This window comes from Schistocerca nitens, chromosome 10, assembly GCF_023898315.1.
Source record: "Schistocerca nitens isolate TAMUIC-IGC-003100 chromosome 10, iqSchNite1.1, whole genome shotgun sequence".
NCBI lineage: Eukaryota > Metazoa > Arthropoda > Insecta > Orthoptera > Acrididae > Schistocerca > Schistocerca nitens.
In genome coordinates this window covers 16,207,132-16,232,544 of record NC_064623.1, presented here as the reverse complement: position 1 = coordinate 16,232,544, position 25,413 = coordinate 16,207,132, and the positions used below count along the sequence as shown (strand labels likewise).

The 25,413-nt window shown below is 44.2% G+C and overlaps 1 protein-coding gene across 2 annotated transcripts in view; it reads left to right on the top strand.

The window, feature by feature from the left end:
* LOC126210667 (proteoglycan 4-like) overlaps nt 1–19,926 on the top strand; it is a 587,840-nt gene extending 567,914 nt beyond the window's left edge. For both annotated transcript variants that reach the window (XM_049939998.1, XM_049939997.1), the window contains one exon: nt 18,952–19,926. In XM_049939998.1, the coding sequence (XP_049795955.1) occupies nt 18,952–19,097 (146 nt within the window). In that variant the 3' untranslated portion in view covers nt 19,098–19,926. The remainder of the gene's footprint in view (nt 1–18,951) is intronic.
* Nucleotides 19,927–25,413: the final 5,487 nt, after the last annotated feature.

The window sequence follows — 25,413 nt, the reverse complement described above, 5'->3', positions numbered from 1 at the left end:
CCATCTGGCATGATTGTGTGTATTGTTCTTAGTATAAGTCAGTTTAAGGAGTGTGTAAATCCATGGACCGATGACCTCAGCAGTTTGGTCCCTTTGGAATTCACACACATTTGAAAATTTGAACATTGAATCCGGCAAAACAGCAAATCTCCGAGAATGATCCTGCAAAAACTGGACGACGTACTTCTCGAATCCTGTCAAGGACTTGTAGAATCTGTCTGAGTGTCATGACTGAAGAAAATCGTACAACGTGACAAAAGTTCAGCCTTTCCGCAAATTGCTGAACATTTCAATCCTCAGCCATCAACAAGTGTCAGCGTGCGAACCATTCAACGAAACATCATCGATATGGGCTTTCGGAGCCGAAGGCCCACTCGTGTACCCTTGATGACTGCACGGCACAAAGCTTTACGCCTCGCCTGGGCCCGCCAACACCGATACTGGACTGTTGATGACTGGAAACATGTCAAGTCTGAAATTTTCCCGGCGAATCAACGGGTCAGAAAGATTTCGGGTTTGCAGCCGGTCGTCGGAAACTTCATTGCACGATATTTCGGCTGGACAACGCCAGCCATCCTCAGGTGAGCCGAACGAGCGCTGACGAAGACGTTCTCCGCTCCGTCTTATACAGGGTGAGTCACCTAACATTACCGCTGGATATATTTCGTAAACCACATCAAATACTGACGAATCGATTCCACAGACCGAACGTGAGGAGAGGGGCTAGTGTAATTGGTTAATACAAACCATAAAAAAATGCACGGAAGTATGTTTTTTAACACAAACCTACGTTTTTTTAAATGGAACCACGTTAGTTTTGTTAGCACATCTGAACATATAAACAAATACGTAATCAGTGCCGTTTGTTGCATTGTAAAATGTTAATTACATCCGGAGATATTGTAACCTAAAGTTGACGCTTGAGTACCACTCCTCCGCTGTTCGATCGTGTGTATCGGAGAGCACCGAATTACGAAGGGATCCAAAGGGAACGGTGATGGACCTTAGGTACAGAAGAGACTGGAACAGAACATTACGTCCACATGCTAACACCTTTTTATTGGTCTTTTTCATGACGCACATGTACATTACCATGAGGGGTGAGGTACGCGTACACACGTGGTTTCCGTTTTCAATTACGGAGTGGAATAGAGTGTGTCCCGACATGTCAGGCCAATAGATGTTCAATGTGGTGGCCATCATTTGCTGCACACAGTTGCAATCTCTGGCGTAATGAATGTCGTACACGCCGCAGTACATCTGGTGTAATGTCGCCGCAGGCTGCCACAATACGTTGTGTCATATCCTCTGGGGTTGTAGGCACATCACGGTACACATTCTCCTTTAACGTACCCCACAGAAAGAAGTCCAGAGGTGTACGATCAGGAGAACGGGCTGGCCAATTTATGCGTCCTCCACGTCCTATGAAACGCCCGTCGAACATCCTGTCAAGGGTCAGCCTAGTGTTAATTGCGAAATGTGCAGGTGCACCATCATGCTGATACCACATACGTCGACGCGTTTCCAGTGGAACATTGTCGAGCAACGTGTACGTGTGTTCGTGTACCTCACCCCTCATGGTAATGTACATGTGCGTCAGTGAAAAAGACCAATAAAAAGGTGTTAGCATGTGGACCTAATGTGCTGTTCCAGTCTCTTCTGTACCTAAGGTCCATCACCGTTCCCTTTGGATCCCTACGTAATTCGGTGCTCTCCGATACACACGATCGAACAGCGGAGGAGTGGTACTCAAGCGTCAACTTTAGGTTACAATATCTCCGGATGTAATTAACATTTTACAATGCAACAAACGGCACTGATTACATATTTGTTTATATGTTCAGATGTGCTAACAAAACTAACGTGGTTCCATTTAAAAAAAACGTAGGTTTGTGTTAAAAAACATACTTCCGTGCATTTTTGTATGGTTTGTATTAACCAATTACACTAGCCCCTCTCCTCACGTTCGGTCTGTGGAATCGGTTCGTCACTATTTGATGTGGTTTACGAAATATATCCAGCGGTAACGTTAGGTGACTCACCCTGTATACTGCGCTGATAGTACTGCCGGGCATGCGTTGCAGTCGCAGAGACAGGAGGGCCACACCGGCCAGCGGCAGCGCCCTCGCTGGTGGGACTGCAGTACTCAGCTGCCGTCCGCATTGTCGCTGGCCGCAGCTATCGAAGGCTTCTGGCGTCTTCGTCTCGAGCAAATTTCGGAGATGACGGGATTCCATGCGTTATTCAATTGGTAACCACTGTCACGGTTCATTAGATTTCCCGCAATGCGTATTTCAACTCATTGTTTGATTATGGAGTCCCAAAAAGTTTTTGCAGTGGCCAAAATCGAAGTTTTGTCGTACTCCGGCGACCAGTGTGGCCGAGTGGTTCTAGGCGCCTCAGTTTGGAACCGCGCGACCGCTACGGTCGCAGGTTCGAGTACTGCCTCGGGCATGGATGTGTGTGATGTCCTTAGGTTAGGTACGTTTAAGTAGTTCTAAGTTCTAGGGGACTGATGACCTCAGATGTTAAGTCCCATAGTCCTCAGAGCCATTTGAACCCTTTTGTCGTACTACATTGAATGTCCGTTAGAAATACAATGTTCCGCAACTGCAGACTTGTGTGTGCCCTGTGTACGAGGGTTTTAAGTACACTCATGGTCTGGGATAGGTGATAAGACGCAGCGGAGAACGTCTTCGTCATCGCTCGTTCGGCTCACCTGAGGACGGCTGGCAGTTGTCCAGCCGAAATATCGTGCAATGAAGTTTACGACGACCGGCTGCAAACCCGAAATCTTTTTTACCGACTGGAAACATGTTACCTGCTCGTTTCAAATTCTATCGAGCGGATGTAGACAGCCTCATGAATCCATGTCAGCAGGGCACTGTTCAGGTTGCTGGAGGCTCTGTAATGGTGTGCGGCGCGTGCAGTTGGAATGATATGGGGACCCCTGATACATCTAGATACGACTCTGACAGGTGACACGTACGTAAGTATCCTGTCTGATCACCTGCATACATTCATGTCCATTGTGCATTCTGAGGGACTTGGCAAATTCTAACAGGACAATACGTCACCCCACACGTCCAGAATTGCTACGGAGTAGCTCCAGGAACACTCTTCTGAGTTTAAAGACTTCCGCTGGCCACCAAACTCCCCAGACACGAACATTATTGAGCATATCTGGGATGCCTTGCAACGTGCTGTTCAGAAGAAATCTCCAACCCCTCGTACTCTTACGGATTTACGGACAGCCCTACAGGATTCACGGTGTCAGTTCCCTCCAGCACTACTTCAGACATTAGTCGAGTCCATACCACGTCGTGTTGCGGCACTTCTGCGTGCTCGCGGGGGCCCTACACGATATTAGGCAGGTGTACCAGATTCTTTGGCTCTTCAGTGTATATTTGTCTGCAGCCAAGACGCTTACAAGAATTTATTACGTGCCAGTTCAGTTGACGTTCGGTGTTACTGGCACTGACCACTCAGCTGCGGCATGGTGACAGCTCACTCTTGTGCTACCGTATGGGGTAAACAGTGCATGCAGAGCAGGACGGCAACGTGGAACGCCCATCCGACCGCTGGAGAACCTTCAAAGCCTGCGGAGGGACAGTCCAGTGGGTTTCGCATCAGAACATCAACAGTGTAGCTCAAGACCAAATAAAATACACACTATATGTTGCAGCGGAGTTTTCCTAGCCACCCCGGCCAGCAGCACTGCATCCACATCCCGCCACTCTACCACCTGTACATCATAGCCGTCCCACTCATCTCGGGTGGCCAATGGAGTGACGTCAGAAGTGTTTTGACATCAGCGGACCTCTTCTGACATCTGATCCCAGCACAGTCGACCTAAGTGCAGCACGACTTGGCAACCACAGCACACAGTTTCATGAACCAGTGGGGTGAATGAGCAGACTATTGATTTTTGTGGTTGTTTTCGTTGTTTTACCCGCAGAGGACATGGATCCTGAGCCAGTGATACACAGGGATTTCAGGATTAAGTTTGTGCAACCAGGGGAACCGACTGGTCTTTCGCAATTCCGTGTTAATAGAAAGGGAGAATGTGAGATGTGAGATGTGGTCATTGTAATTTAGCAGGGCATCCTGCACCTTGTATGGAGTCAGTACCAGTAGTCTGAATTAGCTGTCACTGGTATGGGAATGTGGCCAGCCAGTGCACAGGGTCAAGATGGATGACGGCAATATGTGAGATGTAAGTGTGTGTCGTGTTATACAGCCCATTGTGAGTGTAGTGTGTGTTCCATACTGAGAAGAGTTTCAAACACACGGTGTCCCCAGTCGGGATGCAGTTCAAGCATTGCTTAATATCGCCATTGAGAGCAGATAAATCGACTCGCATAACAAGCTTAGGGATGAATCATTGGAACTAGACAAGCAGCCTACTTCTTTATTAGACCCTGTCAGAGCCAGCTGAATCACGCTCTTCTCTGGAAAGTCAACGGGCGACGCAATGTCTTTTTTGGATCATCCTGCAGTTAGCAGATGTTAGTGGGGGGTTGTCGGAGGATCAGTTATTATAGGTGACAAAGGTACGGTTGGCCAAGTCGTGTGTCAGATATACAGAGGGAGTACGAGGTGCACAGACGTTTGCTGAACTGAAAAAGACCTGCTACAAAGGCTTAAGAAGCAAAACACTGCACGGTTTCTTCATGAGCAGTTAGTTGCCTGCCAAGGAACAATAATGTGTCGGCAGGGTATTTTACAGACAGAAAGGGAATGACTGATCTATGAATTAGGGGAGGGTGATGAGGCAAAAAGAAACATACTCCATGAAGTTGAAAAGAGGAAATGGACGGAAAAGTAGCGCCCGTGAATTTAGAATTTTAGTGCTGATGAAGAAGAGTTCGCCAACGGAATGTGGGCAGCTAATTTGGAACTACTAGATGATGTAGGTAGGGACTCAGTGTGCGCTAGCATTGTGTGTGAAGTTGTAGCATGTTAGAAGTATGGATAGATCAGAAGTGGAGAAACAGCTCTTTACATTTGAGGCTTTGATTTTTCTGTAAGCGCATTTATGAGGGCCTTGCCACATGATATGTCGAGAAGGGTGGGAAAGGGCATCCCGAAAGATTTACATTCTGTGGTCAGATTAGCCATGAGTTGGAAGAAATTGGCAGGAATGCGGCATAGGAGAGGAGTATTTTTCACTAACCTGATCTGTTATAAATGTGGGAGTGTGAGACAAGTTCAAAGGCAATGCCGCTAACATCATAATGGTAGGTGTGGTGTGGCTGAACAACACCAGCGTGATTGTAGAAATGGTAGAGGGGAACAGGGAACAAGTAAACAGTTGCTAAATGCAAAAGCAAACCCCATGTCCACCATGCAGAATTCCTGATATAATTTCATGCAAATAACATGGATGCATAGGCAGAATATAGTATAGTGGGAATAGTGAAAGGTAGAAAGCACAAGTTTTTATTGGACACAGGGACACATGTGTCAGCTGTAAGTATGAACCCTGTGTGCCAGAGGTAATTAAACCCTCCATGCTATAATTTACATTGAGTTAGATGTAGTGTTGAGGTCTCTTTGGGTGCAGCAGTGGTAGATTTTGAGGTCGGGCTGCAGTCTTTAAAGCGAAGCATAGAAGTCATATCTGGGGCAAGTGATGGTTACTGCAAGATCTTGGAATTAGACTTTCTGATACCGTAACGTGCCAAAATTGGCCTTAGTCAACATGCAGCTGATCTTAGAGGGACCGTGTTTCACTTAGGGGAGACAACCACTGGTGATGACAAAAAGCATCGAACGTAAGGGGTGAATCACTTGAATTGTAGCCAACAACACTTGGATTAATTCACGTGGTATTGTGCCACAAGGCACTGGGAGGTTGGCCTGAGTAAATGTGAGACTCGAATGATTTATGGACAGCCGTGCAGGATTCATGGTGTCAGTTCCCTCCAGCACTATTTCAGACTGTGGAGAGGAGACTCATGTGGGCTGGCAGAGAGAGAGGTCACAGACATGTCCTCTGGGCCACCGAGGAGCGAGGTACAGGTGTGGTCACGGTCTTGGTAATCTGGACAGAGGTTGAGAGAGTCCATTAGGAATCGACTGTCGAGAGTATTTGTGTCATCTGTTTCGCGTTTCATTGGGTCAAAATCGCGAACAGAGATCATCGGAGGTCAGTAATCGTGTGCTGAAAGCTCAGAAAGCTGCCTGCCCAAGAGCCAGTCTCAAAGCTGGTGAAGTATTCGTGGCACCAGCAAAGTAGTGACTTGATAGTTTGTTCTGATGCTCTCAGTAGTGTACTCATTCGCTTCATTGCCACAGTAGGCACTGTTTGCTTGTGGGTTTCTGTTGATGATCTGCCTTATTCGATCAGGGTGGGGTAATAAAATCCGTGTTTATGCTCTTAGCAAATTTGTTCACACTCACCATAAGTCACTGGGCGTCATAATTGTAGGATTCCATGTTTACTTAGCCTATAGCTGATTCTGTTACACCCCTGTGCTTGTATTTTATATTCAGTTATTGGGTCATATGTTGAAGTATTTCAAAATGCTCAATTCAGTAAATATAATTGTTAAATTCCTCTATCATTTATATGCTTACAACAGCCAAATATAGTAACTACTCCTTTATCAGATACTTTTTTACATATATTAATTATTCATGGAGTTATTAAATTATGATGAGAGTACCAACTCTTGAACAGTCCACCAGCAGGGACAAATAGTTTTTCTACGTTATCCATTATGTGATAGGACGAGTGGCAGCTCGATGGGAAGAGTATGTATCGGTATTCTGATAACAGTTCTTTTGAAATTGGGTGAACCTGACACGTCTCCACCCTGGCCACCTTACATAATACGGCGACCCCACGACTGGTCTCACCAGGTTGACTCTGAGAGTCAGTTTGTCATTAAAATTTTAATTGGTTAAATTTCACAGTTTTCTAATCCTGTTACAATAAGCTGGTATAATAAGCAGCAAGTGCCAATTTGCTGATCAACCAGTATTTTTCTCCAGTTCTATTTAGTTGTCTTACTTTTTTGGTTTATGTGTCTGTGGTTTCTGTAACACAGTTCGTTTTTTTTGTGCTCACAACCGGTGTTGCCACCAGCACCGTGCACTAACTTTGGAAGGGATATGAATAACTTGTGCTGAATTCGTTTAAAAGTCATGTTTGTATTATAGAAAAATCTTATCTTTCTTTTTGCCTCATTTACTAGATGTCATGCGCGGAATTCTTTTGCATGAATATTAAGACGCAGTGAGGAGAGGTTGTTACAAAGAGGGTCTCTGGCGGAAGTAGATAGTACAATGGACTTTGTAAGGGATAGGGATATGAACGAGTCAGAGGATGAGATGGTATATTTTCCCATGGAACAGAAAGCTATGAACAGCAGAGAAAGAATAAATTCAGTTGCAGATCATGATGGGTCAGACGAAATACACAATATGAGTGAGGAAAAGAAACGGTCGAACATGAAAGACAACAGATGGTAGAGTCTACACCAGTAATAGCAAAGCCGAAAGAGAATATAGGATAATCCTGCCGCATCAGTGCAGCAGTGCATGTAATCGCGTGTCATATCACCAGCAGGAGGGACACAGCACCAGCAGGAGGCAGATTTACTCTTTCAAATTCTGAAAGGGATGAAGGAAGCTTAGAGGCACAGAAAGCACGAAATGCAGAAATTAGAAAGGAAATGTGAGAACGCAGAGAGGAAATGTGAGCAGCAAATGCAGGAATTAGAAAGGAAACATGAGGATTCAGAGAGGAAATCTGAGCAGGAGATGAAGGAATTAGATAGTAAACGTGAGGAGGCAGAGAGGAAATTTCAGCAAGAGATGAAGGAATTGGAAAGGAAACATGAGGAGGTGGAGAGGAAATTTGAGCAGGTAATGGAGGAGTTAGAAAGGAAATATAAAGAGGCAGCACGGAAAAGGCACGAAGAAACATTCACAGGAGATGATTAATCTACTGAGCAAAATCAGTGAGCACGTAAAGGAAGTAGGAGAGAGTAGCATTGAAATGAGGCAGACTGCTTTAGTTGCTAATAAGGAGGCTTCTGAGCAAGAGGAGAAGCGGCAGGCGCCAACAAAACAGCAGTCTTGACAAATAACCGCGCCAAAGTAGTCATGTATACTGCAAACAGCGCCGGCTGGTGTGGCCGAGCGGTTCTAGGCGCTTCAGTCTAGAACCGCGCGACCGCTACGGTCGCAGGTTGGAATCCTGCGTTGGCCATGGATGTGTGTGATGTCCTTAGCCTAGTTAGGTTTAAGTAGTTCTAAGTTCTGGGGGACTGATGACCTCAGCAGTTAAGTCCCATAGTGATCAGAGCCATTTGAACCATTTGAACTGCAAACAGCAGTACATGTGCTGTTACCTCCCTCACAACGTAGGGGTAGAGGACGATTGTGGGCAAGTCACAAAGCTTCGACAGGACAGAGGAAAGGCTTCTTTACGTAGAACAGGAGCTCTAAAAGGTCACCTCGCATTCAGATGCAGCTGAAACGGCACACGGAATCGTTCCCCTCCGTTTTCCGTTCTTAGTAATGCTCGTTACTTCGTCTACCAAACTGTTGCCAGTTACCTCTTCACCCAGAATTTTGTCCATTATATTCTTGCCTTCCTGTCTGACCATCCCTCTCATTTCTTCAGTCGTTATTTCTGTTGGTCGCCTGCGAGTTCTCATTCCGTCCTCTCTTTCGTTCTCGTGTAGATTGTGTCTCAAATATAGGCTCCGACTCACGAAGTAGGTTCTTAATCTACTCGATCTTCATCCGACTTTTTCCTATCAGTGATTGCTGGTAATAATATACTCTGAAGCGCGACAGAAACTAGTACAGGCATGCGCATCCAAATACAGGTATATGTAAACAGGCAGAGTACGCCCCTGCCGTCGGCAAGCCTTATGTAAAACAGCAAGTGTCTGGCGCAGTTGTTATATCGGTTGCTGCTGCTACAATGGCAGGTTATGAAGATTGGAGTTTGAATGTGGTGTTATAGTCGGCGCACGAGCGATGGGACACAGTATCTCCGAGGAAGCGCTGACGTGGGGATTTTCCCATGCGACCATATTACCAGTGTGCCGTGAACATCAGGAACCCGATAGAACATCAAATCTCCGACATCGCTGCCGCCGGAAAAAGATCCTGCAAGAAGGGAACCAACGACGATTGAAGAGAATGGTTCAACGTGACACAAGCGCAACCCTTCAGCAAACTGCTGCACATTTCAATGCTGGGCTATCAACAAGTGTCACCGTCGAACCATTGAGCGAAATATCATCGATATGGGCGTTCGGAGGCGAAGGCCCTCTCGTACCCTCGATGACTACATGGCACAAAGCTTTACACCTAGCCGGGGCCCGTCAAAGCCGACATTGGACTCTTGATGACTGGAAACATGTTGCCTGGTCGGACGAGTCTAGATTCAAATTGTATCGAGTGGATGAACGTGTACGGGTATGGAGACAACCTCGTGAATCCTTGGACCCTGCATATCAGCACGGGACTGTTCAAGCTGGTGGGGACCGTGTAATGATGTGGGGCGTGTGTAGTTGGAGGGATATGAGACCCTTGATACGTCTAGATACAACCTTGAAAGGTGATGCATACGTAAGCATCCTGTCTAATCACCTGCTTCCATTCATGTCCATTGTGGATTCCGATGGACTTGGGCCATTCCAACATGACAATGCAACACCCTGCACGTACAGAATTTCTACAGAGTGGCTTCAAGAACACTCTTCTGAGTTTAAATACTTCCGCTGGCCACCAAACTCCCCAGACAAGAACATTACTGAGCATATCTGGGATGCCTTTCAACGTGCTGTTCAGAAGAGATCTCCATCTCCTCGTACTCTTACGGATTTATGGACAGCCGTGCAGGATTCATGGAGTCATTTCCCTCCAGCACTATTTCAGACATTAGCCGAGTCCATGCCACGTCGTGTTGCGGCACTTTGGCGTGCTCGCTGCGGGCCTACACGATGTTAGGCAGCTGTACCAGGTTCTTTGGCTCTTCAGTGTACTTTGTAGTTTTGAGAAGCAAAATCCAATTATCTCGCTCTCACTACGGAACGCATCTAAGCACTATTTCTTTTTACTGAGTCCTTCAAATAACTTGGCAGGGCTCTTCTATTCTAATGGCTCAGCATCCGTCTTTGGCGTTACTGGTGTGGACTCTGCCATCCGTGTGTCTTTCGTGTTCGACGTTTTTTCTTCCTGACTCATATTGTGTTTTTCGTCAGACCCATCATGATTTGTAACTGAATTTTTTTGTTTCTCTGCTGTTCGTAGCTCGCCATGTGTGGGTCAGGGCAAGGCAACGGGCCACAGGGCGCTCGCTCTGGGAGGCAAACAGATCTCACACATAACTGCAGCCCACTTAGGAGGTGCAGTGCGGAGCTCAAGTAACACACTGGCGCAGCACTCGACATGAAATCTCGGGGCCTATGCAGCAGACCGGAGTGTCTGATTCTGGCGTAACTACAACCACTGGAGGGGAGCCAGCGTTTGATTACATGCGTCTTGTCTCAGCGCCAAGATTCCAGAATTTCAGTGAGAATGGAAGCCCTCTTCATCCCAAGGTCTGGTTGCCACAATTCAGTCGTTAGTTGCCACTGGAGGCAATGTTAGACTTTATCAGTGATCATATCGAGGGCTCAGCAGCAGAAAAAAAAATGCTCATAGTAGCGCCAACCTGCCGTTCATTTCAAGAATTTAAGGATGCGTTTCTTGGGACATTTGAGCATAGGAAATGCAGGAGAGAACTAAAACAGAAAATTATTCTGTGTCTGGATCCCGAATCATTGGGATACAAGAGCCCTACCAAGTTATTCGAAGCACTCATTACAAAGAACCAGTTCTTACTCTCTGTAGTGAGTGCGAGATAATTAGATTGTGCTTCTCAAAATTAGAAAGTACATTACCAGCAGTTCTCTGGTAGAATAAAGTGATTTAACCGTCGATTAGTTTAAGAGCCTACTTCGAGGGCTGGAGCTTACATTTGAGAGACAATCTGCACGAGAACGAAAGAGAGTTGGAACTTGTAACAGCTCTTTAGAGTGTGGGTATTCAGAAACGAATATTAGATTAAATTCTGTAATACGAAATGACCGGAGAGCCGAAAAACGGTTGTTGTCTCTCGAAGTAATAGTTAGCTAAAGTTTTACAAAGAGTAGATATTTGAAATAGAGTAACGCAAAGTAGTACAAAGGGAATCCAAGGAAGACGTAACAGAGCTCCGTTTTGTTTTGAATATAATATATAAACTAATGCGCAGCATTGTTAGCTCTCTTGAGTCTTCGTTTTCAATGGTACATGTTCGCAGTCTTCCGTGGTAGTCGGAAGTTAGGGATTATAAGCATAACTAAATATCATTCTGATAACTGGATTAGACACTGGAGTGGTGGATAATGGATTATCTTGGGATATTTGGACAGAAAATAGTTGGACCTTATCGTACTAGTATCTTTGCCGATCGTTGTCAAGGCGATTCTACTAATAAACGAGACGTGAGATATAGTACCAGTGAAAAGACTAAATTTGTGCCGAACGGACATTGAAAGAACTCGAACTTATAATTAATATCGTGTCGTGAGAATTAAGAAGCTTAGACATTGTAAAGCCAAAGACATATTTATGATTTATCAGATATTAATGGTAAAGGCCAGTTTCTTGGGAAAACATATCTTTGGTGATAGGAACGAGAAGAAATGTGGTACAGACTGTTATTATACTGAAACGATACACTTTAAGATCAACTCCTTCTTCATTGATTCCCCAGTGCCATCTCTCATTAATTTAAGAAGTGAATTGTGTCAGTGAAATAGAATATATATGAGACTTTCCCCGTGTTTTCTACATCCCAAAAATCAGCTAGTACACAGACAATTAAATCTGTGACTATTCAAGGGTTACTGAGAAACGCTGATCAACCTGTTACAAACAGATAATAGGATTAACGAAGGCATATTGACTACAAAGGTAACTAAATCAAATTATTTGGGAAACAAGAATTGGAAAAAATAGACTGGAACCCGATTGTTATGTTATCTCCGAGTAATAAATAAAATAACTCTCTTTGGATCCGTCGTGGTTGAAAGTGTATGGAATATCTCTGGAAATAGAAAACAAGATCAATTTTCAACTGCAAGGTCACACAATTGGATTCACAGCATGATTCAGAGATGTTTTATGCCCGACCCACACGGCAGAGAATGATTCTTAACTAGCCGGGACCATATATACACAAACTTTTGAGATCAGCTCCGCTGTCGGGGGGAAACGGCAAAGTGATATCTGTGCAGTCGCGACGACGGTGGGTGTGCGGACATAAACTCTCAGGTGTACAATAGAAATAATGACAGAAGAAATGAGAGGGGTGGTCAGTCAGGAAGGCAAGAATATAGTGGACAACATTCGGGGTGAAGAGGTATGTGGCAACAGTTCGGAAGAGGAAATGACAAGAGTCACCATGAGCGGAAAATGGTGGGAAAGTAACCGATGTGATGAGGAAGGCGAGGAGGTAGAAGTTCGGTCACCAGTGCCAACAGACCTACACTACTGGCCATTAAAATTGCTACACCAAGAAGAAATGCAGATGATAAACAGGTATTCATTGGACAAATATATTATACTAGATCTGACATGTGATTACATTTTCACGCACTTTCGGTGCATAGATCCTGAGAAATCAGTACCCAGAACCTCTGGCCGTAATAACGGCCTTCATACTCCTGGGAACTGAGTCAAACAGAGCTTGGATGGCGTGTACAGGTACAGCTGCCTATGCAGCTTCAACGTGATGCCACAGTTCATCAAGAGTAGTGACTGGCGTACTGTGACGAGCCAGTTGCTGGGCCACCATTGACCAGACGTTTTCAATTGGTGAGAGATCTGGAGAATGTGCTGGCCAGGGCAGCAGTCGAACATTTTCTGTATCCAGATAGGCCCGTACAGGACCTGCAACATGCGGTCGTGCATTATCCTGCTGAAATGTAGGATTTCGCAGGGATTGAATGAAGGATACAGCCACGGGTGGTAACACATCTGAAATGTAACGTCCACTGTTCAAAGTGCCGTCAATGCGAACAAGAGGTGACCGAGACGTGTAACCAATGGCACCCCATACCATCACGCCGGGTGATAGGCCAGTATGGCGATGACGAATACACGCTTCCAATGTGCGTTCACCGCGATGTCGCCAAACACGGATGCGAACATCATGATGCTGTAAACAGAACGTGGATTCATCCGAAAAATGACGTTTTGCCATTCGTGCACCCAGGTTCGTCGTTGAGTACACCATAGCAGGCGCTCCTGTCTGTGATGCAGCGTCAAGGGTAACCGCAGCGATGGTCTCCTAGCTGATAGTCTATGCTGCTGCAAACGTCGTCGAACTGTTCGTGCAGATGGTGGTTGTCTTGCAAACGTCCCCATCTGTTGACACAGGGATCGAGACGTGGCTGCATAAACCGTTACAGCCATGCGGATAAGATGCCATTCATCTCGACTGCTAGTGATACGAGGCTGTTGGGATGCAGCACGGCGTTCCGTATTACCCTCCTGAACCCACCGATTCCATATTCTGCTAACAGTCATTGGATCTCGACCAACGCGAGCAGCAATGTCGCGATACGATAAACCGCAATCGCAATAGGCTACAATCCGACCTTTATCAAAGTCGGAAACGTGATGGTACGCATTTCTCCTCCTTACACGAGGCATCAAAACAAAGTTTCACCAGCCAACGCCGGTCAACTGGTGTTTGTGTGTGAGAAATCGGTTGGAAACTTTCCTCATGTCAGCACGTTGTAGGTGTCGCCACCGGAGGCAACCTTGTATGAATGCTCTGAAAAGGTAATCATTTGCATATCACAGCATCTTCTTGCTGTCGGTTAAATTTCGCGTCTGTAGCACGTCATCTTCGCGGTGTAGCAATTTTAATGGCCAGTAGTGTACAACGAAATCGTAGCCCGATAATAAACTGACGCCAGAATCGTGTGGGAAGGATTCAGTACGATCCCATGACTATTATCAGGCAGAGTACAATACACTTGTGAGATTACGAGGACTTGTCGGAGATGTTGCCGGAGGAATAAGGAGTGTTAACTCGACAGAACCTCCACCCCTGATCACTGTCTCAATATGAGGGGTACGACTGCACGGTATTCGGGACAGTGGCAGCCGTATTACTGCTGTTTCTGAGGCAGCTCAGCGTTGTTCCGAGAAAAGGAGCCGACCAGCACCGGCCATTAAAAGGACGAAAGTGAAAGGGGCTCTGCCTGGGAAACGCGTGGCAGCCAGCCTGCAGATTCTTTTGGAGTTCACGAGTCAAGGACACAAACTAGACGCCGGTTTCGTAATCGTGCCAAATTTTGCAGTTAATAATAGGCATGAATTTTGGAATGAATACCGAGTGATTCTTGGCCCAGGAAGAGAGGAAGTTCCATTGAATAAGGGGGTAACCATTTGTATTAGATTCGAAGAGTGTCTTATACAAGCGCAATTTCCAGTCACTCCCATTACGCTTAATTAGGCTGATTGTCATAATGGGAAATACCGATCATCTGAGCAATTGGCTGAAGAAGACAGTGAAGACAAGGAGGAAGCAGTGATTAGAGAAACTGGAGAGGTGATTGAAAACAAAATAAAAACTGTGCAGTAGATAGGGCCTGTTGAGTGTAGTGAGGTACGAAATATGCTGCTGTGGAACAAAGAAGTGTTTCTGCCAAAAATAGGATCGTTAAGGAATCGTCGGTACAAATTTAATGTATGTCCGCAAAAGAAATTCTTTGTGCAACCTTATGCTATATCTCTGGTTTATAGAGACAAAGTTGCGGAAGAGGTTTCGAGAATGCATACGGATAAAGTGATATAACCTGTCAGATCTACATATAAGAGGGTTGGAATTTTAATAGTGGCAATTATTTATATACAGCTCGTACTAAATTGAAACGTGTTGCAAAGTTTTACTGACCTTCAAAGTAGCCACCTGCATTGTGTATGACCCGTTGCGAGCGATGTGGAAGTCATTGGATACCCTTAGCAGTGCTAGTTGTGTTCACAGTTCGAGCGGCGCGGTCTGTTGCCCGAGAAATTTGTAGCAGTTCTGAAGCGAATGCCGTGAAGTGTTTCCTTCAGTTTAGAAATCGAGTTCAACTCACGAGGGCTTAAGCCAGGGGAGTGCAGTAGGTGGTATAGCAGTTAGCAGCCCCATCAGTCAAACAAATCACTAACAGCTTGCAGATGGTCATAGGTTGCGTTCCAAAAATGAACAGCATAGAGACATAAGTGATGACACTTTCTGCAGGACCTGGCCATCATTTTGCAGGGCAAAGCTCAAGCACGTACAGTGCAAGCTGTTACTGATTTGTTTGCATGATGGAGCTGTTAGTGCTATACCACCTACTTAAGCCTTCCTGAGTTCAACTCGATTTCTAAGCTGAAGGAAACACTTCACGGCACTCGCTTCAGAGCTGCTAAAATTCGTTGGGCAATAGACCGCGCCACTCAAACTGTCAACACAACTGGCACGGCTAGGAGTATCCTACTCGCAATGGTTTATACACAATGCTGGTGACTACTTTGAAGGTTAGTAAAACTTTGCAATACATATCTATTTTATACGAGCTGTAAATATACAGGGTGAGTCACCTAACGTTACCGCTGGATATATTTCGTAAACCACATCAAATACTGACGAACCGATTCCACAGACCGAACGTGAGGAGAGGGGCTAGTGTAATTGTTTAATACAAACCATACAAAAATGCACGGAAATATGCTTTTTAACACAAACCTAGGTTTTTTTTAAATGGAACCACGTTAGTTTTGTTATCACATCTGAACATATAAACAAATACGTAATCAGTGCCGTTTGTTGCATTGTAAAATGTTAGTTACATCCGGAGATATTGTAACCTAAAGTTGACGCTTGAAACCTCCGACGTTCAGTTGCGTGTTGTAACAAACACGGGCCACGGTCGGCGAGCAGCCTCTGCAGGGACATGTTTACGATGACGACCGTGTTTACGGGTGTGGCTGTAGTGCATTGTTGTGGTTTGGTCTAGCTGTCGCAGTGTCCGCATGTAGCGCTTGCTGCTATTGTTATTCTGCATTCGTCTCCGCACGCAGACCAACTGTAGTACACCGTGTTACCAGACGTCTGTGATAGTGTAGTGTTGTAGGAACTGTGACCATGGTGTATTCGAACTCTGAAAAGGCGGAGATGATACTCATCTACGGCGAGTGTCGACGAAATGCAGCTGAAGCCTGCAGGGTGTATGCAGAACGGTAGCCGGACAGAGAGCATCCAACGTGCCGCACATTGCAAAACATCTACCGCCAACTGTATGCAACAGTTATGGTCGTAGCACGCAAACGGGTCCGTAACAGGCCCGTCACAGGAGAAGCGGGTGCAGTTGGTGTGTTAGCTGCTGTTGCCATGAACCCACACATGAGTACACGGGACATTGCGAGAGCCGGTGGACTGAGTCAAAGAAGTGTCATGCGCATACTGCATCGTCACCGCTTTCACCCGTTGATGTGTCGCTACATCAGCAATTACAAGGTGATGACTTTAATCATCGAGTGCAATTCTGTCAATGGGCATTAACAGAGAATGCGTTGCAGTTCTACCTGTTTACCGTTGACGCGGGCTTCACAAACCACGGGGCAGTGAATCTACGGAACATGCACTACTGTTCCGTGGACAATACCCGCTGGCTCAGACAGGTAGAGCGACAGCGACCGTGGACTGTAAATGTATGGTGCGGAATCTTTGGCGACCACCTCATTGGTCCTCACTTCATTGCAGGGGCCCAAACAGCTGCAACATACATCACGTTTCTACAGAATGATCTGCCAACGTTGCTCGAAAATGTCCCACTGGAAACGCGTCGACGTATGTGGTATCAACATGATGGTGCACCTGCTCATTCCGCAATTAACACTAGACTGACCCTTGACAGGATGTTCGACGGGCGTTTCATAGGACGTGGAGAACGCATAAATTGGCCAGCCCGTTCTCCTGATTTTACACCTCTGGACTTCTTTCTGTGGGGTACGTTAAAGGAGAATGTTTACCGTAATGTGCCTACAACCCCAGAGGATATGAAACAAGGTACTGTGGCAGCCTGCGGCGACATTACACCAGATGTACTGCGGCGTGTACGACGTTCATTACGCCAGAGATTGCAATTGTGTGCAGCAAATGATGGCCACCACATTGAACATCTATTGGCCTGACATATCGGGACACACTCTAAGCGCGTCAGTTTGGAACCGCGTGACCGCTACGGTCGCAGGTTCGAATCCTGCCTCGGGCATGGATGTCTGTGATGTCCTTAGGTTAGTTAGGTTTAAGTAGTTCTAAGTTCTAGGGGACTGATGACCTCAGTAGTTAAGTCCCATAGTGCTCAGAGCCATTTGAACCATTTTTGACACACTCTATTCCACTCCGTAATTGAAAACGGAAACCACCCCTCATGGTAATGCACATGTGAAAAAGACCAATAAAAAGATGTTAGCATGTGGACGTAATGTGCTGTTCCAGTCTCTTCTGTATCTAAGGTCAATCACCGTTCCCTTTGGATCCCTACGTAATTCGGTGCTCTCCGATACACACGATCGAACAGCGGAGGAGTGGTACTCAAGCGTCAACTTTAGGTTACAATATCTCCGGATGTAATTAACATTTTACAATGCAACAAACGGCACTGATTACGTATTTGATTATATGTTCAGATGTGCTAGCAAAACTAACGGGTATCCATTTAAAAAAACGTAGATTTGTGTTAAAAAACATACTTCCGTGCATTTTTTTATGGTTTGTATTAACCAATTACACTAGCCCCTCTCCTCACGTTCGGTCTGTGGAATCGATTCGTCAGTATTTGATGTGGTTTACGAAATATATCCAGCGGTAATGTTAGGTGACTCACCCTGTATACTTGCCACTATTGAAGTTCCAACCGTCATAATAACCCGCTAAAAGTGGCAGTAAGTCAGATGAATCTGTCCGTCTTGTCCTAGAATCTCCCCACGTAAATACAATTATTGGGTATTGGAACACAGACAGGGCAGCATGAGAGGCTGGAAGACCTCCTCCAGAACTGTCACAGAGTACCCATTGTTTCTCGATAGACCTCAGGTGGAGCTTCTGGCAGATTGATCCCGTCCCCAGTTGCAGGCAGTCGACAGCATTCCTTACCTTTGGCAGCTGTTACTAGTATCATAGACTGCTGTTCGAGCTAAACATACTGCCTGCCGCATTTTTTCGGTACCTTGATGGCATTCTCAGCAAATTTCTTAAATGGCTCATAACAAATTACGTCTGAGTGCAGTTTCTTAATATTTGGTTATGTAATTTTTTGATTACATTTCATATAATTGAACAGATGGCTTAGATTAAGAAGAAGCACAATGAGTTATTGAACTTGCTTGCCTATTGAATTGTCGCAGTGCTGGTTGCCCAGTGAAGTGTCAGTTATTTAAGCATTGTTCTGCCTGTAACTGAATAGGACAGAATCTCAGCATAACGTACTGGAAGTGAGGTACCAGAGTCATTAATTCAATAGTATTGTGCACGGAACCGAACAGGACACAATCTCAGCATAACCTACTGGAAGTGAAGTAACAGTCATTAATTCAATAGGATTGTGGCTGGAACTGAACAGGACAGAAACTCGGGATAACCAGCGGAAACGAAAGTGATTAGAGCATTAAAAATAACTCTGAAACAATGAAATATCGCATTTGCAAACAACTAGTATCTGACATTAGTGGGAAAATGAATGCTATGAACTATTACAATGGCTTAAAAACTGCAGATATTAGTGAACAAGAGCACTGATTGTTGGGGATAAAATTTAATGAGTGACATTAATGGACATTATATTTGTATTCATGTCTATATGTAATGTCTATACGTGTTCTTTATGTTCCATATTCGTCATTCTGTAGCGTGTGTGGAGACACCATGCCCATCGCTGAGGCCGCAGCCCAAACAACCTGAGAGACTGCTGCCTCTATCTGAAGGGGCGAGTCATCTTTTGGCTGCACGGCTCCAGAAACGGAAACTACGATCTGCGAGACGTTCCACGACGTAGGTGGAGGGCGTCGACGTCGGGAGTTCGCTCGCCTTGCGACCTAGAGGCCGAGCGAGAACGAGCCAACATTCGCCTCAAGTTCAACACTCAAAGACGCTACACAAGAAGCGAGCTGTCTGTTGATGTTAACTGGAAATTTGATCGTCAGTTTAGTCTCGAACATCACGGAGGTCTACAAGTAGCATTGATATAAATCAGATGAAGAATTTGAAGAAAAAGAACACCCTACTGCAGAAGATCGTCAGCTGCAGGCAATCCAAAGAACGCATTACGAAGCTTGACACCAGAGACGGAGAATCGGCGAATGGAAAGTGAAGAGAACGAAAAATCTAAAGTCACACGTCGTGTGGCGTGATCATTCAAGAATCTATGCGAAGTGGGGGCCAAGAAGATCCGTTGTTACCATGGGTATGCTGCAAATCATAAGAAGAGGCAACATGAGTGAAATAGTGAAAATGTTGTGCTTAGCCACTGAAGAAGTGGCACAACATACACAATTATGTTGCAGACTAAAAACAGAGGCAACATGAGTCAAACAATGAAAAAAAAGTGTTGCTTAGCCATTGAAGAGGAGGCACGACAAAAGATGACATAGATTACCCATATTTCATATGTCTGTTGGAGCTGCACAGATGGCCTGCAGAACCCAATGGGGAGGCGAGATGAATGGACATTGCAGACCTCACTGGGCGAAACAGCAGACAAGACTACAACCAAGTCCCAAGATTAGTAATGAAATGTTGCAGACTATACATAGACTGGAAAGTGTAATTAGCATAAACTGACCTATTCAGTAATAGACACAGAGTGATTATTTAAGTTGTTTCTAGTATCTAAAAAGAAAATTTATGGTTAACTCTAAACTGACTTATTCCATGTAGATATTAAATGAATGAAATATCTAATTAATGTTAGCAAAAATGGAAATATTTAAGATTTAGATAATAGCTTGAAATATTTAAGTTAGTTTGTAATGAAGAATCTAGTATATAAGGAACATGTAAAAAAACCTCTTGTAGAATTTTTGCAATCATCTCATATCACCCATATATACATATGTATGTGTATGCATAAATATGTAACATGCTGTCGCTGCATCATAAAAAAGAAAGACGAAATAAGAAAAAGAAAATAATAAGATTCCAAGCAAAGATCCAAAACCCTGGTAAAAAATAAAACCGGAATCCTACGTCGACGTCAAACATAGTTAACAAAGAACCCCAACACACCAAGGGAAAATCTGAATAGGCGTAATGTTACATATCTCGTGGTTACCTTAAACGACGACAATTTGATTGAAATAAAGTAGTCGTCGTTACATATTTGATATTTTTTGAAACTAAAATTTATTCGATCTGGCCATGAAAATTCCCATATTTCATATAGAATCACGAATTCCAGTTTTAACGCAGAAAAACTACATAAAAGAGTATTAGGAGCCAATGGAATAGAATATTTTATGCAAAGTAGCAGGGGGCTTTATTGGAAGAGTTTCTAACAAACGTCCCTTTTGTTTCACAAATAGTATATAAACCCAACGCACTTATTCTTAACGTCTTTAGCGTCTGGGCGTTTTTGATGTCCGGGAGTCTTTTGCGTTTGAGATTTCAGTGGTCGAGCTTTTAGTGTTTGATTCCTCAATATTCGCGAATCTTAAGTTATGCGCTACTGCGTGAAATAGTTAACCTCACTGGAAGGTGGGCTAATTAAAAGCAAATTTCGGTTCTTTTAATTTATTGTCAAAAAACTGACAGAACTGTGATAACGCTAACAACCAGACAACATCTCAATCGGTAAAAGATTGATATAATTAATTCCAATTTCAGAACTTCAGTTGTTGTCGAAACTACTATTCAAACACCGTGTTGCAACTTGACTTTCGATTATAGACCCTGTTTGGACATTTATTATCGGGCTTAAGTATGAACACTCAGAGAAGTGAATCGTATCGAAGAAAATGTGTTAATAAAAACCGAGTTAAGGAAAAACCATAATGTTCTACGATTTCGAACTGAGTATGAAGAGCAGTGTACCATGTATTGGATTATCTCTGGACAATAACAATAACAGTAGTCTATTCCACATTAATAGAAAAGGGAATAATTTTGAACGGACAGAACATCGTGCCATGTTAAATGAACCATACGACCTTTGAAGGAATCAATTCGCATGTGCTACACAAATCAAAGGTATCAATTCGTTTTGAAACGCGAATCGGCCGCCTAGTAACTGTTATGAGCGTCTTTGCTGGCAACAGCTAAACAATGCAGTTAGCTGATGGTAATAATTTGAATCTATTTCTCAACAAATGTTGCCTGCAATAGCAGATAGTGTTGTGTCGCCTTGCTTTGACGTATATCGACGATGTGAAGAATACTACTGGCTGGGCAGAGAAAAAGGTCATTACTCTTTCGCTGACTGTTGTACTGCCAGTAGGCAGCAATAGACGGCGTGAAGTTTGGCAGGCAGAATTGTTATACTAAATTCCTCTATCCTTTCTATGCTCACAACACCAACATTTAGCATCTAATCCTTTATCAGATGCTGTTGAGAAATGTTAATTAGACATATTATTAAATTATTACGAGAGCGCCAACGCTTGAACAATCTGTCACTTTTTCTGTGTAAGGTTTTCTCTGTTGCATGATAGGAAAAGTGACAGCTCAAGGGGCAGGGGGGAGGGGGAATGTGTATCGGGAGTCTGAGTTCTTCAGAAATGAGATGAACTTCACACGTCTCCACCCCAGCGTCTCACAAGTTGCTGCTGTTCTTTAACTGAAAACCTGTAATTGACTGATGAATGTTGTGGTAGAGAAAAACTGATTGGCAAAGGTGCATAACGGTGCAAAATATGACGTGAATTAATACTTTCTGTCGCCAGTCAGTGTACAAGATTCAATAACGGTTAAACTAAATGACAATGTTCTGACTGATAAGTCGCAAGCTCCAAATACTTACTGTACTTACCATTACTTTCTAAGTGAAGAAAGAGAATATATTAAAAAAAAGTCGTTCCACTAAGTAACTAAAAGTAAGCAGTACCAGCGTCCTTCACGGAAATTAATGAAATTATAAAAAACCTAAAAGGAAACAAAAACTCTTGTGGTGTTGATGGTATTTCAGAAATAATTCTGAAAAGTTGTTCCAGCTTAACAAGTAATGTCCTTAGTGACGTAAGCAGTGCATCACTGGCTCAGGAAATGTTTCCGGTCAGTTTAAAATATGCAATGATTAAACTACTTCATAAGAAATGTGACAATACAGACTTAAACAATTAGCGATACGATTATTGAAGTGCCTGTGTTATTCTCAATTACGAAGCAAAGTTTCTTTGAAACACGGATGTGTGTCAAAAGGAACAAGGAGTGCAGTGACTACAGCCGCTACGAAATACATTATATGTATTCGCAATTGCGAATATGGACGAAAATTTGTACCTGATTGAAACTCGAATCAATCCGTATTTCCCGTTTGTCGCGAACAGTCGCCCCACCGCTTGGTTACCCGCGCACGACTGCCGGCCACAGCCACACTTCCATACGTCGTCAACCACGCGTCTTAAACCTGTAGTCCTGCATCCGTTATCTACATTCCCGTACAGATGAGACAAATCACTTGCGCAGTGTCTGTGGATAAATAAGATACTGCAGTGGCTGCGTGATTCCGAATTACGATGCAATGTCCCTTCGGAGATGCAGGCGCGTTGTGCCCGTGTAGCCAAGCGGTAAGGCGACCGCTCCCGCTAACCTGAAAATACTGGTTCGAGACCCGGTTCGGCCCGAATTTTCATTGTCGTTATTCCATTTTACAGCTGATGTTTGCCCATATTCACACCTGCGAATCATTTATTGTGAACAATTATCGTCCACTATCCTAACTGCTATCTTTTTTCCGAAATAGTCAACAAAGTAATGTACTCAAGAGTAGTCCACACTTACGTGGAAAACAATTTCCGCAGCATATCACAGTTTGGATTCCACAAATGCTGCTGGACGGAGAATGCCATTTGTACACTAAATCGTCAAATAGTTCAAGGCTTAATGATCGCCAGTTGGTATTTTTTATGATCTTTCCGAAGATGTCGATTGTGTAGATCATAATACTCTCTTAGAAAATCTCAAGTTTTACGGAACTGATTGGTTCTACACACAGCTCGTTTGAATCACACTTGGCAAGCAGAAAGCAAAAGTTTGTGTTGAATAATACAAAAAGAATCGGGAAGGTAGAGTATTTTAGCGACTGGGATAAAATCAGAAAGGAAGCCCCAAAGCGTTTAATTTTAGGTCCACTTCCTAAATACGAGAATGACTTTCCACTCAACGTCCAAGACGCACCTGTGGTCTAGGGCTAACGTCTTTCAGTAGTAATCGAAGTGTCCTGGGTTCGAAACCCCCCCACTGCTTGCATTTTGATTCATAATCAGCAGTGTTGGCTGAAGATTTCTGGCAAAAGAAGCCACCCTCATTCCGCCAACGGCCGTGTCAAAGAGGGTGGAGGAGATGACAGAGGTTCAGGGCACTCTCTTGTCCTTGTGGTGGGAAACTGCTCCGAAAAGCGTGAGAAAAACATTGAATAACCAATGAAAGAATAACGTTCTACGAGTCGGGACGTTGAATGTCAGGAGTTTCAACTTGGTAGAGAAGCTAGAAAACCTAAAAGGGGAAATTCTAAGGCTCAATCTAGATATAGTGTGGGTCAATGAAGTGAGATGGAAAGAAGACAAGGATTTCTGGTCAGATGAGATACGGTATATCAACAGCAGCAGGGAATGGTACAACAGGAGTAGGATTCGTTGTGAACTGAAAGGTAGGGCAGGGAATGAGTCAGTGTGAACCGGTCAGTGTTAGGGTTGTTTCCATCAGAATCGGCAGCAAACCAACACCGACAACGGTAGGGACACATGCCGAGCTCGCAAGCAGAAGATGAGGAGATAGAGAAACTATATAAGAGTACTGAACAGCTAATACAGCACGTAAAGCGAGATGAATGAACTCCAGTTACTTTCCTCTTCGTAGAATTGCTAATTTTGGAAACAAACATGAGGACCGCCTGACATAGTTTACATATTTCCACTCATTAACGTGGTGTGGAATAATTTCGTGGGGTAAGTAATCACTTAGAACCGAAGTAGTGTCTGCACAAAAGCGAGCAGTGAAATGACGTTTGGTTTGTGGGGCGCTCAACTGCACGGTCATCAGTGCCCGTAAAAAGTGCCAATTTTTACACAGTCCAATTCTTTTACACACTTCAGTCTAGCCACTGTCGCGAATGATGATGATGATGATGAAATGATAAGGACAACACAAACACCCAGTCCCCGAGCAGAGAGTAGTAAGAATAATATGAGGTGTTCACACACAGACGTCATGTAGGTACATCTTCAAGGAGTTAGGCATTTTAACTGTGCTGTCACAATACATATACTCGCTAATGAAATTCGTCATAAATAATCCAACACAATCGGAGCAGAACAGTGATGTAATGTCCGTACCTATAACAGCAGAGGGAAAAATGACCCGTATCACCCAGACAGGTAGTGAAGAAAGTTTTAAATCTAATGTAACATCACTTCTCCTGGACAACTCCTTCTATTGCATTGTCGAATTTGAACTGGAGGCTAGTAGAAAAAGAAGAATCTTTTTAAACGGTAGTTGGGTAGTTGCATGAATAGAAATACAATGAAAATGTGTTCATTAATGTTAACCCTAATCATGTACACATATCCTGTAATGTGCCTCATTCCACATTATTTCGGTAACCGAATCGTTCAAGTGATCTAGACAACATACAACTAGCCTCTGCTTCAGAGAGCAGTGGTGCAAGTGGCTCGTCCAGGTCGTCTTCGTTTTCTATACCGTAACTGTCGTTGATGATAGAGCGCGTCCCTTCATATTGCTGGCACAGTTGAGTACACAACAGACCTACTTACCTATACCCACACCTACCTTGACAATCTGCTTCCATTTGCAAGACATAAGCTGAAGCAACCTCTCCAAAGCCAGGGGTTTCAGTGCGGTAATGCAACATAAAGCCCCCGTCAATCACATATACTGCTGTACTACTTAGACCCAGAGCACTGGTGGTGGAAGCTGATAGAAAATGGGTTGGCCGCCAATACCAAACGGGAACACTGGGTTCCCGAGAGGCTGCTTGAGCTTATATCTTGCAAACAGAAGAAGCAGTTTACCAAGGTCTGTGAGGCTATAAGTGAGCAGACATTGTGCCTGCAATGTGAAGGCCCACGCTCCAACATGGACGTCAGTTTTGATGAATACCTGGGCGAGCCTCCGAATGAAAACAATGGACTCAGACGGTT